General features: G+C 42.1%; 1 protein-coding gene across 1 annotated transcript in view; it reads left to right on the forward strand.

The window, feature by feature from the left end:
- Positions 1-15436, forward strand: part of DNAH5 (dynein axonemal heavy chain 5) — a 168892-nt gene that overhangs the window by 25847 nt on the left and 127609 nt on the right. Inside the window, exons 14-19 of the mRNA XM_044233758.1 lie at positions 1275-1428; positions 3178-3341; positions 6333-6489; positions 10418-10630; positions 11393-11617; positions 13002-13174. Of these exons, the coding sequence (XP_044089693.1) occupies positions 1275-1428; positions 3178-3341; positions 6333-6489; positions 10418-10630; positions 11393-11617; positions 13002-13174 (1086 nt within the window). The remainder of the gene's footprint in view (positions 1-1274; positions 1429-3177; positions 3342-6332; positions 6490-10417; positions 10631-11392; positions 11618-13001; positions 13175-15436) is intronic.

The following is a 15436-nucleotide window of genomic DNA, read 5'->3' on the forward strand; positions in this document are numbered from 1 at the left end:
ATTTTATCTGCAAATAATAGAGGCACCACACAAGACATTGCGTGCGTCAGACTGAGGTTTGCGTGTCTCTCACATAAAGGAATCTCTAAGGTTGATGAGAAGCTCCACCTCATCATCAGGGACCTAGGCCTTGTCTGGCTTACTTTTCTGTCTCGTCCAAGTGTGGTCCTTCTCTACCGTAATTCCCCTTCTGTCCCGTGCTGCGACTGCTCCTCCAGAACAGTGGTTCTCAGAGTTGGCTACAAGCTGGACACACCTAGGGAACTTCCATCCCAGTGCCTGGGCCACATCTCAGACTGGTCGAATGAGAGTCTCCTGGAGGTGGGGTCCGGGAGGCATGAGTCATTTTTAAGGTCTGCTGGATGATCCCAGACTGCAGCTGAGGTTAAGAACTACTGATGTGGAACTTAGTCCTGGGACTGCACGCTGCCGCAGAGGAGGCTGGGAAATTCTGTACTGTAACTGGGCAGCTCTGTGTCCAGGGAGAAATGGATTTCTGTATCCAAAGAGAAGGATAAAAGACATTGCAAGACCACGTCAGTTTCTGTCTCAAGAAAGAAAAAGGGGAGCTATAGGTGAACTATAAAAAGTGGCTTTCGGAGTGTACACGTACAGATGTGTAAGCCCTAACATGCACACTTGCATGTGCGCACACACACACACACGCACACACACACAATCATGAGTGGGTGGATATGAGTGAGTGGGAAGTTGGAAAGAGACCCAGAAAAGGGGAGGTTAGAGAGATCGCAGAGGTTGTCATATTTGAAAATTGAATTAGTTGTTTGGTCTCCACTAGCGTCTCTGTAATTACTCCATTTAAATGCAAAGCCAGAGAGTTCCTGGAATGGGCGCAGAAGGTCAGCAGAAAGAATATTATGCTCTTGGCTGTAGCAACACTGACTCGCATTTTATTTCTCTGGAAGTTGGGTGGAGTCAAGTCTAAGTTGCTAACAAGTTGAGCAATGTACAATAAATAGTGATGAATTTGTCACTTGGTAGCATCATTTTAAAAGCCAGGAACAGGGGGCAGCTGGCCGGCTCAATCTGAAGAGCACGCGGCTCTTGATCTCAGGGTTGTGAGTTCAAGCCTCACGTTGGATGAAGAGATTACTTAAATAAATAAAACTTTAAACAGCCAGCAACATAAAGTCCTAAAGAAATGGGTAAAGATTAGGATTAAAAAAAAATCTTTCAGTTTGAAAAGAACAATAAAAAGAAAACACTAAAAAAAAAAATTACCACCCAAATGCTGAACGTATTTTCCATTTTAGGTACAATATGCCATTCAAGGCCCAGATTCAAAAGTGGGTGCAGTGCCTTTCCAACTCAACAGACATCATTGAGAACTGGATGATGGTGCAGAACTTGTGGATTTACCTAGAGGCTGTCTTTGTTGGAGGAGATATTGCTAAGCAGCTGCCCAAGGTTTGGATATTGTCCTTAGGATTTCATCAGAGGTTTAGCTTAGAGAACTGTCTAATAGCTAATAATTCCTTTAAAAATGCAATGATAGCTCAACCTCTCTTGAGCCACACCCCCCTCAATCTTTTTGTTGTTGCCTTGGAACTGTTTTTTAAAGAGCCGTTGTGGAGAAGAAGGGATGCAATTGCTAGAGAATTGGGCCATTTTGTAGGAAGCGGAGGGTTAAGAAAACAAAGGACAGATGCCTGCATAATTGATACGTTTCTTCAGGTAATTTGAAGGTAGAATTTGGAACAGTGTAGAATTATGGAATTGTTATCTCGACAATGGTAGGATAATTTCTTCTGCTATTACTGACAGTTTAAAACAACCATGCTGAACGGTATACCCAATTATATCTGCACCGGAAAACTGGGAGGTGGAAACAGGCAGGAAAAATCTCCAGAACAAAAAAAGGACTTCTCAGGATTGTTACCAAATTAAATCATCTCACGGGGAAAATGGAGGGTAGTATTTTGAGATTTTTATAAAAAAAAACATTTCTACCAAATCTCAAGGATTCTTATTCAATTACCTTAAATTGTTTGCAAAATTGCAATGTTTTAACAATATGCTTGGGTTTTAGAAGCACAATTATGTTGAACGCTCTCTGTGCTCGGCCTTCCTACCTTTCCCGTGACAAGTTTTCAATGTCGTTATAGAGGACAGATCTGTTGGCCTATGTATTTTTTACCTACCACTGAAATGTTTCCACACACTGAAATTTTAAGTATTTGTATTTAGTTTTGCTTTTATATTTGGGCAAGAGTTTCTTCTTGCTGGGGGGAGGTGAATCTCAAATTGGACTTAATAGTGGAAACTTGTCACATACAATATTGAAGGAGCTGGGTGGGGTGTCTGGGTCTCCTATTTGATATTACATACTTATTGGTAAATTATAGGAAGTTTAAGGGAAGAAAACAAAAATTATTTCTACTCTTTCAAATTAATCTCCATATTTTCCACTTTTTTCTTCTAAAAAAATCTATGAGGGTTATACTGTAATTAATTTTGTTTTATTTATTTATTTATTTATTAAAGATTTATTTATTTGAGAGATAGAGTGCACACAGGTGGGGAGGGGCAGAGGGAGTCTTTTTTTTTTTTTTTTAAAAGACTTTATTTATTTGAGAGAGAGCAAGAGCGGGGTTAGGGGCAGAGGAAGAGGGAGAAGCAGACTCCCTGCTAAACAGGGAGCCTGATGTGGGGCTCAATGTGAGGCTTGATGTGGGGCTTGATCCGAGGACTCTGAGATCATGACCTGAGCTTAAACCAAGAGTCAGATGCTTAATTGACTAAGCCATCCAGGCATCCCCTAATTTTGTATCTTATTTTTAAATGTTTGCCTTATTTCCTAGATATAAAAACAATTCAGTTCTCAGAATAGAAAACTTGAAAAACATAAAATTCACTTTATTTAGAGATAACTGTCAAAAATGCTTGGGAGTGCTCTTCCCTCCCAGGCTGTCTCATATTGTATTTTCATTTTTGTATCTGTCTTCTTTTAGTTAACATAATGGGGGTATCTTCTTTAAGGAAGGGGGTGGGATGGTGCAGAAGGAGAGTTGTAATAGAACACATGTGACTTTTCAGGCATGTACAGTTGGGGTATCCAGACTGGTCAGAAATCTGGTCTCAGTGGAAGGTCTGTGAGATGCTATGACCTTGAGATCACAGATGTGTCCAAGTGTGTGTTGTCACCTTATTCTGTAGGAAGCCAAGCGCTTTTCCAACATCGATAAATCTTGGGTGAAGATTATGACTCGGGCCCATGAAATGCCAAATGTCATTCAGTGTTGTGTTGGGGATGAGACCATGGGGCAGCTGTTACCACATTTGCTGGACCAGTTGGAAATGTGCCAGAAATCCCTCACTGGGTAAGTTAATTGGCCCTGGGAAACCTGCCTTAGCATCCCAGAGATGAACGGGACTAGAGGGACTAGACAGCATTAGGAATATTGATTTTCTTTTGCTGAAACTTAGTTCATGTCTGATGTTGTTGTACAGATAAAACTGGTAGCTCAGCACCTCATGTTTTGGAATAAGGGGACTTAGGGCTTCTTCCATTACTGGAACAAGATCTTGCAAACATTCTCATAAAGTTTTTGCTTTTTAAAATTAATACACCTACTTTTCTGATTTCCTTCTTGGAAAAGCATCTGAAGAGACAAAATATTTCATTATACGCAACCAAGAACAATATGAACTGTGTAATGTACACACGTAGTCAAGATTATATAGAAATGAGGCTTCATACATCTGTGGTGTACACACACACACACACACACACACACACAGGTATAGGAAGCAGGTTGGGTGAATTCCAGGAGCAACAGATATTTTTCTTTTCTTTTCCTTTGGCTAGTCAAGATCAAGTCTTGTGAGCAGAAATATGTTAGATAGTAATATTATAAAAACAGTTAACTACACATGCTTTCATTTATATTTTATTCTTACTGAAGTATAATTGACATACAATATTATACTAGTTTTAATATACAACAAAACTACTTGCAAGTGAATCCTCCAAAATAGATTTTTAGAAAAAATAGAATCTCAGGTATGAAGGATTTGATGCATTTTATAAAATTGTTGAATGAAAGCAAGTGACTGTTGAAGGACATTTGACGAAAGGACTTTTGTTTTCGAATGGTTGATCATGTACCGTTCTTTTTAACCATAATGATTAGCACGACCAGCCATGTTGCAGCGCCTCTAAAGGTTCTTGGCTAGAGATCTAGCTTGATGGCCATGCAGTCTACCACCGGACTCAGGCCAGAGGGAAAGAAGAAAAGGATTAGAAAGCTTCCATGCTCTCAGAGCTCTTCATGTTGGAACGGTTGAGGGGCATGAATCACTAGGACATCATGCAGGACTCAGTTGCCCCTGAGAAGCTTTCTGAGGAGTCATATCACTGGTCTTTCTGCAGCTGAATTTGTTGCTTTGCTTCCTTCTCTCCCACCCTCCACTGTATATACACACTCATGCATGCAAACACACTCCTTATTTCCTCTTTTCTTTTTCATTCTTTTTTTTTTATCATGCTCTCTTTGACATTGTTTTATAACTCCTTGGAGGAATAAGTTTACTCTAAAATTATTCATAGTTTTTACTGAGCTTTTCATGACTTTTGGTTCCCGAAGGGTTATGGGACAAAGCACATATTCCTGGTATAAACACTGGAATATTAATGTTTACACAAAAGAACCCTTCCCAGCTGATGAGGGTCTGCAGCAATCGGAAGGGACTTCTGAGTCCGGAATAAATTGTCTTGTCTACTCTGTCACAGAGGTTTTGTTGTCACGTTTCATGTGTCTCCTTTCAGTCTTGTCTCACTGAAGAGACAACATTACCTGATTCCTCATCAGAATCAGACTAGGTTACTGTGAAGGGGACAGCAAGTAAAGGGGATGAATTGGTAAGAATGTTTTTACTCTTACCAATAAGAATAAAGAATAAGGAATTCCCTATTTTCTTTATCTCAATAAAGAATAAAGATTAAGCTTCTACGAATAAGATAGATTGGGATATTTAAAATAAAATTCGCCTTTGCAGGGTAAGGAAAGGAAAGCTAAAACAAACAACATGAAACACTCTGAGCATAAAAGTAAGACTTTAGGAAAATGAGGAGGTTGGAAACAGAGACTCTTGGGCGGTCTTATTCTGCCCCCTCTCTGAGGCCAGACTTTGTATTTTTTTTCACATGCCCAAAGTGAATAAATCCAAATTGCCAAAACGATTGTATTTTACTGAGTATTTCATGAGCGTTGAGGAGGAAGATTACATCGCACGCAAAGCTTGTCCATTTCTGTCACTTTAGAGGCACGTCACTTCCACAATCTACCCTTCTGTCTCCTTCCTTTCTTTGCTTCTTTCAGCCTCTGAAAAAAGTCCTCTCTTTTGTCCTACAGAGTTTGGCTCCTGCCCTCATGCTGGGCCTCCTACGCAATGACACACATGTCTAGCATTAGACTAAGGGTGGCCGGCCAAGTGTGGTCTAGAGGGTGCAGCTGGCTTGGCTTCTGGTCTACACTGTCCTTAGTAAAAACTCTACCTTCCTAGAAAAGACTCTGCCTGTATGCACTAAGAACATTTCCCCCATGATTTTACACAGGAATGAAACAATAATACACATGACAAGGAAGGAACAGAAATTTAAAAAAAAGATGAAAGTTTAAAAAGGATTTCTGGTAAGATTTTACAATGTAAGGAATTACAATGAAAACTGGAATAATTATATAGAAGTATGCAAGGAAATAAAGTTACAGTGGTACGGATATGAAAATAACAGAAAAATTATATCCATAGCACAAAGGGTCGCTGTAAAATAAATAGAGAAATGAAAGCACAGTTGAAAGCAGGGCAATGACAGAAACATTCCCTGGGTTTCAGTACATCCTGGAGCAGGGAGCAGCACTAGAACCTCTTCATATGGTTTATTCAGAGCTGGATTTTACTTCTGTTTTGGTGATGGATTCATTGCATTCTTTAAGATGCAATCCAAGAATGAGATGCAGCCTTTTGCTGACACGGCACTGTGCTTGCAAACAAATCTAACGCCCCCTAAACTCCTGGTGTGTAATTGCTCCCGTCCTCCACCAAGAAAGTACAGTTTTCCAGATGAAGTCAAATGTATACCTTACCCTTGTGAAAGCTGAAGAAATTCACCTATTAATCCTGTAAAAAAAAATTTCCTTTCCAAATATGGAATGCTACTTGGCAAGAGGAGGAATAAAACAAAACAAGACATTGAACAGAATATGGGTAAATGAGATTGTCTCAAGATCTTTCCCCACCCAGATTAATTTATTTCTAGAAAGGCCTGCTGTGTGTGCTTATACAGTATCTCTTTGCCTCTCCCCACACAGGTACTTGGAGAAAAAACGGCTGTGCTTTCCTCGGTTCTTCTTCGTCTCAGACCCTGCGCTCTTGGAGATCCTGGGGCAGGCGTCAGACACACACACTATACAGGCCCATTTGCTGAACGTGTTCGACAACATCAAAACCGTCAAGTTCCACGAAAAGGTTTGCCTACTTCGAACTGCTGGCCAGCTCTTGCCATCTCTTAAACTTGCACTGTCTTTATGAAGTAGCTCTCTGGTCGGTACAAAGGGTGACCTCCCCGCCTGTTCACGCTCTCAACCCGTGATGAAAAGCAAACTTCTGGGCCCCATTTGTCTTCAGAACTGTGTGATGTCTTAATCTCCAAAGTGTAAATTTGAGTAACAACTAGTTTAAACGTGATTAGGAATGCACTGTGTGTAGCATTAGTGGTTTTGCGTGCTAAGCTAGGTGTTTAGAAATTCGACAAACCAAAGAAAGCAATTGTTCAGAGAATAATGCCTTCGCTCAACAGAATTACCTCGGTGATTGGATTGTTTTATCAGCTTTCAGACATTTTTGTCATGATCGTAGTTCCTCTTTCTCATCATGCTTGATTAAAACCTTTTTTTTTTTAAACACTTGCAAGAAGTTTCTAGAATCATGGAGTTGCAGGGAACCTAAGAGAAGCCATTCAATGTGAGGATGTTGCCATTTGCACAGCTGCCCGGGGATGCTGCCTGTTGCCCACAGTTCCCTGAGACAGTGACCCCTCTGGTTTGACAGTGTGTTCTCTCGTCCCCTGGGGCTTCCTTGTAAACCCTCATTTATTCATCCTGGCGTGTGGTTTGCTCTTACTGAGCAGCCTCTGTGTGCCAGATGGCGTGCGTAACATGGGAATACGGAGGACGAGCTGTGCTCGTGTGGGGTCTTTCTAGACCGCAGTCGCTGCGGTGGTGGGCCTGTTGCATCACAAACAGTCAAACACCAGTCCTGTAAGTTCACGCCCGTGGGTACGTGTCAGGCATGGTGCGCGTCCTGGGGTTCTAAGGGAGAATTGATCATAATCAACACTGAAGGCATTTTTATGCAATACAGCATTCATCAGACATTTGGCAATTTAATGGTTGATAATTATCGATTGGCTGCGCTTGTGTTGTGCACAGAGAGCATGGGGATGCTGTTGGAGGCCTTCGTCTGGTAGTGTAAGGGAAGGCCTCCTGCAAAGAACATGGTGCTTCAACTGATGATTTGAAGTGAAACACAGCCCGGCAGGTGGGGAAGCGGAACATGGACCATTCAGAAGGAAGGGCAGGCACGGGGGTCCGAAGGTGGGGCAACTGGGGTGTCAGAACTGTGAGGAACTGTACTAGTTTGCTAGGGTTGCTCTGGATTGACAACAGAAATATATTCTCTCACAGTTCTGCAGTCAAATGCTCTACCACTGAGCTATACCCCCTATTCTCTCACAGTTCTGGAGGCTGGAAGTCTGATCTAAGGTGCCAGTGGGGTTGGTTCCTACTGGAGGCTCTGTAGGAGAATTTATTCCATGCTTCTCTCCTACGTTCTGGTGGCACTTGACAACCCTGGATGTTTCTTTGCTTAGACACCTGTCACGTTGGCATCTGCTTTTGTCTTCCCATGATGTTTTCCTTGTGTGTCTGTGTCTTAGTTTCCTTCCACTTATAAGAACACCAGTTCCTGGAGTAGGGCCACATTCATCTTACTTGATGACTTCTACAAAGACCCTATTTCCAGATAAGGTCCCATTCACAGGTACTGGGGCTTAGGACTTAAACATTTTTTTGGGGTTGCACAGTTTAACCCAGAAGAGGCAGTGGTGAGCAAGGGGAAAAGGGAAGAAGGAGATATGGACCAAATTCCAAAAGGCCAAGTGCACCACACTACAGAATCCCATTTCATCCTGAACGTGACAGAAGGCACGGGAGGTTTTTACATAGGGAAGTGACCTGACCTATATTTCAGAAATATTCTCTGGCTCAGTGTCACGGCGAATAGAAGGGGGGACATGGAAACTAGTATTGGAAATGATAGCACAGTAAGGATGGAAAGACTGAGCTGCTACGACAAAGCCTTGAGAAGGAGGACGGGCAGAGAGGAAGGGAGGACAGGGTGGACTTAGTGATTGAAAATCACGTTTTTTTTTTTTTTGTAGATTTGCTGGATATGTGTCTTTAAAGATGTACTGAATTACACAGGAATTTCTCCCTGATGTTTTGCTCAAATCCACTTGGGCTAGGACTTCAAGGTTACAGAGGGAAGCTTCTCATGGTCTCATTGTACAGTGAGGTCAAATTAAACTTCCTAATTTTTAGCCACCGTTCATAGAAATTACTTCTTAAAATAAATAGCATCGCTTTAAAATTTTTTTTATTAACATATAATGTATTATTACCCCCAGGGTACAGGTCTGTGAAGCGTAAGGCTTATACACTTCACAGCACTCACCATAGCACATACCCTCCCCAGTGTCTATCACCCAACAACCCTCTCCCTATTCCCCTTCCCCCCGGCAACCCTCAGTTTGTTTTGTGAGATTAAGAGTCTCTTATGGTTTGTCTCCCTCCTGATCCCATCTTGTTTCATTTTTTCCTCCCTACCCCACAAACCCCCTACTTTTCCTCTCAAATTCTTCACATCAGGAAGATCATATGATAATTCTCTTTCTCTGATTGACTTATTTAGCTTAGCATAGTACCTTCTAGTTCCATCCATGTCGTTGCAAATGGCAAGATTTCTTTTCTTTTCATGGCTGCATAGTATTCCATTGTATATATATATATACCACATCTTCTTTATCCATTCATCTGTTGATGGACATCTAGACTCTTTCCATAGTTTGGCTACTGTGGACATTACTTCTATAAACATTTGGATGCATGTGACTCTTTTGATCACTATATTTGTATTTTTAGGGTAAATACATAGCAGTGCAATTGCTGTGTTTTAGGGTAGCTCTATCTTCAACTTTCTGAGGAACCTCCATGCTGTTTTCCAGAGTGGCTGCACCAGTTTGCATTCCCACCAATAGTGTAGGAGGGTTCCCCTTTCTCTGCATCCTTGCCAGCATCTGTTGTTTCCTGACTTAATAGCATTGCTTTTTTTGTCCTTTGTTCTTAACCATAATGTCTCTACAACCAGGGGCAGATCCTGTTTTTGTGGGTCCTCACTCTTATAAAATGACAAATACAAATTTATATTTAGGAATTGAAAAGGGACTGTTTAAATGACAGGCCATGGAACTTCTGTCTTATGAGCTTCTTGGTAGATCATGTCTATTTACAACTAGGGAGGGTTTATTAATATGGTCCTAACTCGGAACTCAAGGGAAGGATATTCCACTTAGCAAAGAATGATACTGACAACAAACATTCGTATTTACTCTATAGTTTGCCGTATTTGATGTACTCGTCATCAGCCTGTGAAGTGGGTGGGGAAGCGGGACAGGCATGGTTTCTAATGGACTAGTGAGAAGCGGGAATTAGTCTCAGAGCTGTGTCCCCATCATTGCATGGTCAACGGGTGGCAGAGCACCATTTGAGCCCATATTTTAGTAAACAGGATTCTATTCTCAAGAGGCCATACTGCGTGGGGGCTGGTGTGAGAAGACCAGTCGAGGAGCTGGGTTTGAATCAGAAAGTGTTCTGTGCTGCCGGGAGCTCTCGTAAGGAGCACAGCATTTCCTACAGGACTGGGCTTCCCTGATAAGGTGTTTGCATGGATCATACTGACCCCGACATTGTGAATGTCGACTTGGTAACCTTGTGGTGTGGATGACAGGCTCTTACGGTGTCCCGTCTCATTTGGGGAAACTAGACGTCTTTTGATCATCACCTTCGTACTGAGTATTTCTCTTAGAAAACAAGCTTTCCCCTCTCAGGTATAGACTGTTTGGAACTGACTTAGTATTCCCTTCTAGATTTCACGGGCACCTTCTTTTTGTTGGCTTGAAATTGATTTTATATCATCTTTTGCCTTTTATTTTACAATCCATAGCTTAACTTCCTTCGGGAAGGATAACATTGCCAAGAGAGCTGCAGAGGTATTCATTCTTTATATGAATATGGCTGGTTTGTTTTTATTTTTTATTTTTTTTTGGCTTCTACCATAGATCTATGATCGCATTCTGTCAATCTCCTCTCGAGAGGGTGAGACCATTGAATTGGATAAACCTGTGATGGCAGAGGGTAATGTGGAAGTTTGGCTTAATTCTCTCCTGGAGGAGTCTCAGGCCTCCTTGCATCTTGTGATTCGCCAGGCAGCTGCAAATATTCAAGAAACAGGTTTCCAGCTGATTGAATTTCTTTCTTCCTTCCCCGCTCAGGTCAGTGTATTGAAATTGGAAAGTATTTTCTACAGAATAGTCATTTGAGATCTCATACATTGTCTGTTGTAAGCTACACAACTGGCTATAATTTAAGACTGGACCAGAATTAAGATTTTCACAAGGATTTTTTTTTAATGTGGATAAGCTTAAAGGTTTCAGCTACAGATTATTTGGTTATATATATGTCATATGTACAAACACATATATTGTCTTACATGTTTTTTATATATGTTTTCTTTCTTTTTTTTTAACTTAAAAGGTTTTTTTCTCCTGCTGAATATCTTTAATAAATAAATTACAAAAAAGTACTGAGTGTATGGTTTACTGGAAAGACAAGAAATGGATTTTAGCATGAAAATGGAGAAAATGTTTTCTTAGCCATTATGATCAGTAAAGATTTTTCTGAGTATTCACCATGTGTAGACCTTGTGTTAGTTCAAGGAAAACAGGTTTAAGACATATTCTTTCCCTCTAGTAACTTGAAGTGTATCTAGCAAGGAAATATGAATTTAACAGTAAATGATTTAAAATTATAAGGAAAACATTGTGGACACCTCATGAGTGTCTATGTATGTAATCACCAGGTGGATGGTATGAATAGAATTTCCATAGGTTTCCAAACCATGAATCAAGTTGATGCAATCAAGGATGGCCTTATATTTTCATAATAATCACCATTATCCATGGTATTTTAACTTCTATTTAAATATATTAATATGCCACACACACTCATAAAGCCTTTTTTTTTTTTCCCAAAAGGTTGGATTATTGGGAATTCAAATGATATGGACACGGGATTCAGAAGAAGCCCTCAGAAATGCCAAGTTTGATAAAAGAATCATGCAGAAAACCAATCAGTCTTTTCTGGAGCTACTGAACACATTGATAGGCATCACAACAAAGGATCTGAGTTCCATGGAACGGGTCAAATATGAGACTTTGATTACTATTCACGTGCACCAAAGGGATATCTTTGATGGCCTGGTAAATGCTTTATAAATGCTATGGCATATACAGAAAAGCAAATACTGGGCGTTATCTGTGTTTACTCGTGGGAATTGGTTTGAATGAATTCAAAGAAAAGGTCAGGCAAACAGAAGAGTCAGGCAAAGGGTCACCGTCATGATGAGACATCATTGCTCAGATTTTCTTTTTCAATCCCATTTTGATGATAACTGCTAAGATGTTATTGAGCAATTCAACTTTCTTTTTAAAATTCTTTATGTGATCACTGTTAACACTAAACTGCCAGGTAGCATCCCAGAAAACCTTTCATTTGTCTTCTGCTCCTATAGTTAGTAGGTAAGGATTACCAATTTTTTGTTACAGAAAAATGAGTAACACTGCTGAAGAGTGGCTTTGTGCTTCCTCCAAGGCTTTTGATAAATCCTATCTTGAACAAGTTTTGCTACCTTTTATGTCATTGATTGCCAGTGGCCTTTCCTAATATGGTTGGTGACATTCAGGTGACATGCAGAGTTTTACCTTTAAGGAGAGGACAGAGGAGCAAACAGAGTTTAGTAGCTATAGAAAACAGGAAGTGTGAAAAGAAATGAAATTTGTCCTCTACTCTAAAGTAGAACACTAGATAAGAGGCAAGAAACTCTTATTTTCCTAGTAATTTGCTGGATCGTGTCTTACCCCATTATGTAAAAAAGATCATAAAAGATTGATTCGGATGTACTGGGAAGAAGCTCTTTCAAGCTGCTGTGGTCTAATCTCCTCTCTTAACAGTTAAGCACAGCACTTGCTTCTCTGAGAAATAAAGGGGTCTGGATAATTTTGCATTTATTATTTGTCAAAGAAAACGATTAAAAGGGCCTAAAATTTTGGTTAAAAAATTCAGGCAAAAACATTGCTGGACAATAACCTACCATTTAGATGTTGGGCCCTTTGGCCTGCTGCAAATCCTAGGAAAAATAATGAATGGATTAGGGGAAAAACCCAACAGTGTACTTTGTCATAATCATAAGAGATGCCTTTTCCCCAATGAGATTGTTTGATTGTATGCCAAAACATGGTTTTTGTAGATTGTGCCTTTCATGGCTATGCAGGGCTGCAGTAAGAGCATTGCAGAAACGTGCAATGTGAGAAATGAGTATCTTACTATGAAAATACATCCCGCTACTTAAATTGGTGGGCACAATTAGGGATTTCTCTTGAATTTTTCTATTCCTGTTACTTCTAAAGTGTCCTTTCTGCTGATCAGTGAATGAACGGGCTGGTTGGTGATGTTGTTGAAGTCTCCGAACCAGTGGGGTTGTCTCTGGGTTTCATTTGCATCCCATTAGGATCTACAGGAGTGCTAACGTGCATACTTTATACGCGGTTCTCATCTCAGCGTTAACGTGGATCTTTTGCATTTCAGTGTCACATGCATATCAAGAGCCCTACAGACTTCGAGTGGCTGAAACAGTGCAGATTTTATTTTAACGAAGATTCTGACAAGATGATGATCCACATCACAGATGTGGCTTTCATATACCAGAATGAATTTTTAGGCTGCACTGACAGGCTTGTCATAACTCCACTCACAGACAGGTGATGGAAGGATTCTGGGATTCCACAACCTCTCTCCCTCTGTCCCCTCCCCAACATTTTTATTCTTGTGACTTCCTCCGGGGACTTCAGCTTAATGTCTCTTACCAGAGTCTTAGAAATTCAATATTTTTAGCTGTACCCACGGATCGTTGCTTGGGATTTAGGTTTGTGGCTGAAACGCTTTGCTTCCTTTACCTTCAGTCTTAGAGGGTCCACGTTTAAAGGACCTCAATGGATATCAAATGGGCAAGGAAAGGAATTAATTGCCACGTGTCAATAGGTACAAATCACAAATGGCCTTGAGGGCTGCTTTGGGGACGGTGGCACCTACTGTTATTACAAAGAATTAAGATGGTGTTTTAGCAGGAATGAAATTGCGTATCAATGCAGGAGAAAAGGAATGGGGAGGATGGTGGCCTGGACATCTGGCGCTCTTCTCTGTCCTCTGCCTGTTACGTTAGCAGCTGTGCTAGCCAGAGATGCGTCACACCTTTCCGTGATCAGTGTCCTCGTCCGTGAGATGAGCTAGGCAGCCTGCGAGAGTCCTTCCACAGCTCTGTAACTCCCTAGTCCCTTTCAAACTTCAGGGCATCCGCTAATTGTGCAGACACTGTGCTCAGGGAAGCAGTGGATGCCTGTTTTGGACAAAATGGCTGAGTGCTAAAATCAGGATTTGGCCCAAGTAGAAGCTGAAGCTGAATCTCATTCATTTTCATGAAGTGAATCTCTGGGCCGTTAGATGAAAAGTATCAGACCAAACATAAAAGTTTGACATCATACCCCTGTTCCTCCCGAGAAGCTTGTTCCTCCTGCTTGTTTGTGATGCTAAGTGCAATGCTGGCTTTCAACGGAGAGATTTTATCTTCACTCTCCTCCTCGCCGTCCTCTTTCTAGTCCTTCGTATGCCTGCGTTGAAGATGGTTTATGCTGGATGTACTTGGCTGTCCTCTGGGAGTGTTTGTCTCTGTTTTGAAGTGCAGGGATGGCTGATCACCAGATGTGGCAAATCCCTTGAAACATCTGTGGCTCGGGCAGTGATTTCCCACCTTTTGCCTCCTCAACCCCCCCCTCCCCCGGCACTCTCCCTCTCTGGTGAAGACTCTCTGGTGAAGACCACTTTTCCTGTTTGAGGGGGAAGGTGCTGTCTCAGGAGAGACTGTGCCCTCACACCCCTCTTGTGCGTCTGCCGACCCAGTGTCTGCCCTTGTGCAGTCAGCTCTCCGGGTGTACGTTCTGTGCCATCCTCCACAGCCTACGTCTCCACCGACAGAGGTTTTCTCTCTGGGAACATCATCGGTTTTCATTTCCAGCTGGATCGTTCTCACCAACATACAAATCCGCTGTAACTGCTATCAGAAAGAAAATCCTACAGCGAACCCTCAGGGTTTCTTCCCATTTCTGTGCGTCTGTCAAAACGCCTCAGAAACACCTGTTCCTCTTCACCTATTTTATTTTGAATTCACTCCGGTTCGGCTCTCTGTCATTTTCCATTGATCCCATAGGGGCTCACCACAAATTTGGAAGGTCGAACAACAGAAATGGCTGATTCTACGGTCTGCGTGTTACATCTGACCTGTGTCTTTCTGGGCTGACATCAGGTACCCGCAGGGCTGTGCTCCCTCCTGGTGTCTGCAAGGCAGAACCCACTTCCTATGTTTTAGGTCATTGGCAAAACTCCTTTCTTGGCAGTGGAGGGCCCCCAGCCAGGTTTTCTTGCTGACCATCAGCTGAGGGCTGTTGCCAGCTTTGGGAGGCTCCAGCGTCCCTCGGTTCACCATCCTGTCTTCCATCTTCACAGTCCGCAGCGGTGGGTTGAGACCAGTTTGTGCGTCGACTTTCTCTCTGGCTTCAGTCCTGTGTCTGACCCAGTCTTCTGCCTCCCACCTCACCTCCGAAGGACTCGTGAGATTAGATTGGGCCCAACAGGTAGTCCGGGATCATCTCTCACGAGGCCTTCGACATTATAGCTGCAAAGTCCCTGAGTCATTCGACGGAACCTATTACAGGCTTCAGGGATGAGAACGTGGATCTCTCTGCCGGGGGGAGGTTATGCTGCCTCTCACGCTCTCTCCTGGCTCTGGGCAGATGCCACGCAGGTCTTCGGGTCGCCCCATGCACTGGGCATTACTCATTCTCACCTTTCCCGGCCCGTCAGAAACACACTCTCTTTTTGATCCACTTTCTCCACACACTTCTCGGACACCACGCTCTCCTGGCTCTTCGTGCTCTTCCGGTCATCTGCACTCTTCCGGTGGTCCCTTC

Source organism: Neovison vison, chromosome 1 (assembly GCF_020171115.1).
Source record: "Neovison vison isolate M4711 chromosome 1, ASM_NN_V1, whole genome shotgun sequence".
Lineage (NCBI taxonomy): Eukaryota > Metazoa > Chordata > Mammalia > Carnivora > Mustelidae > Neogale > Neogale vison.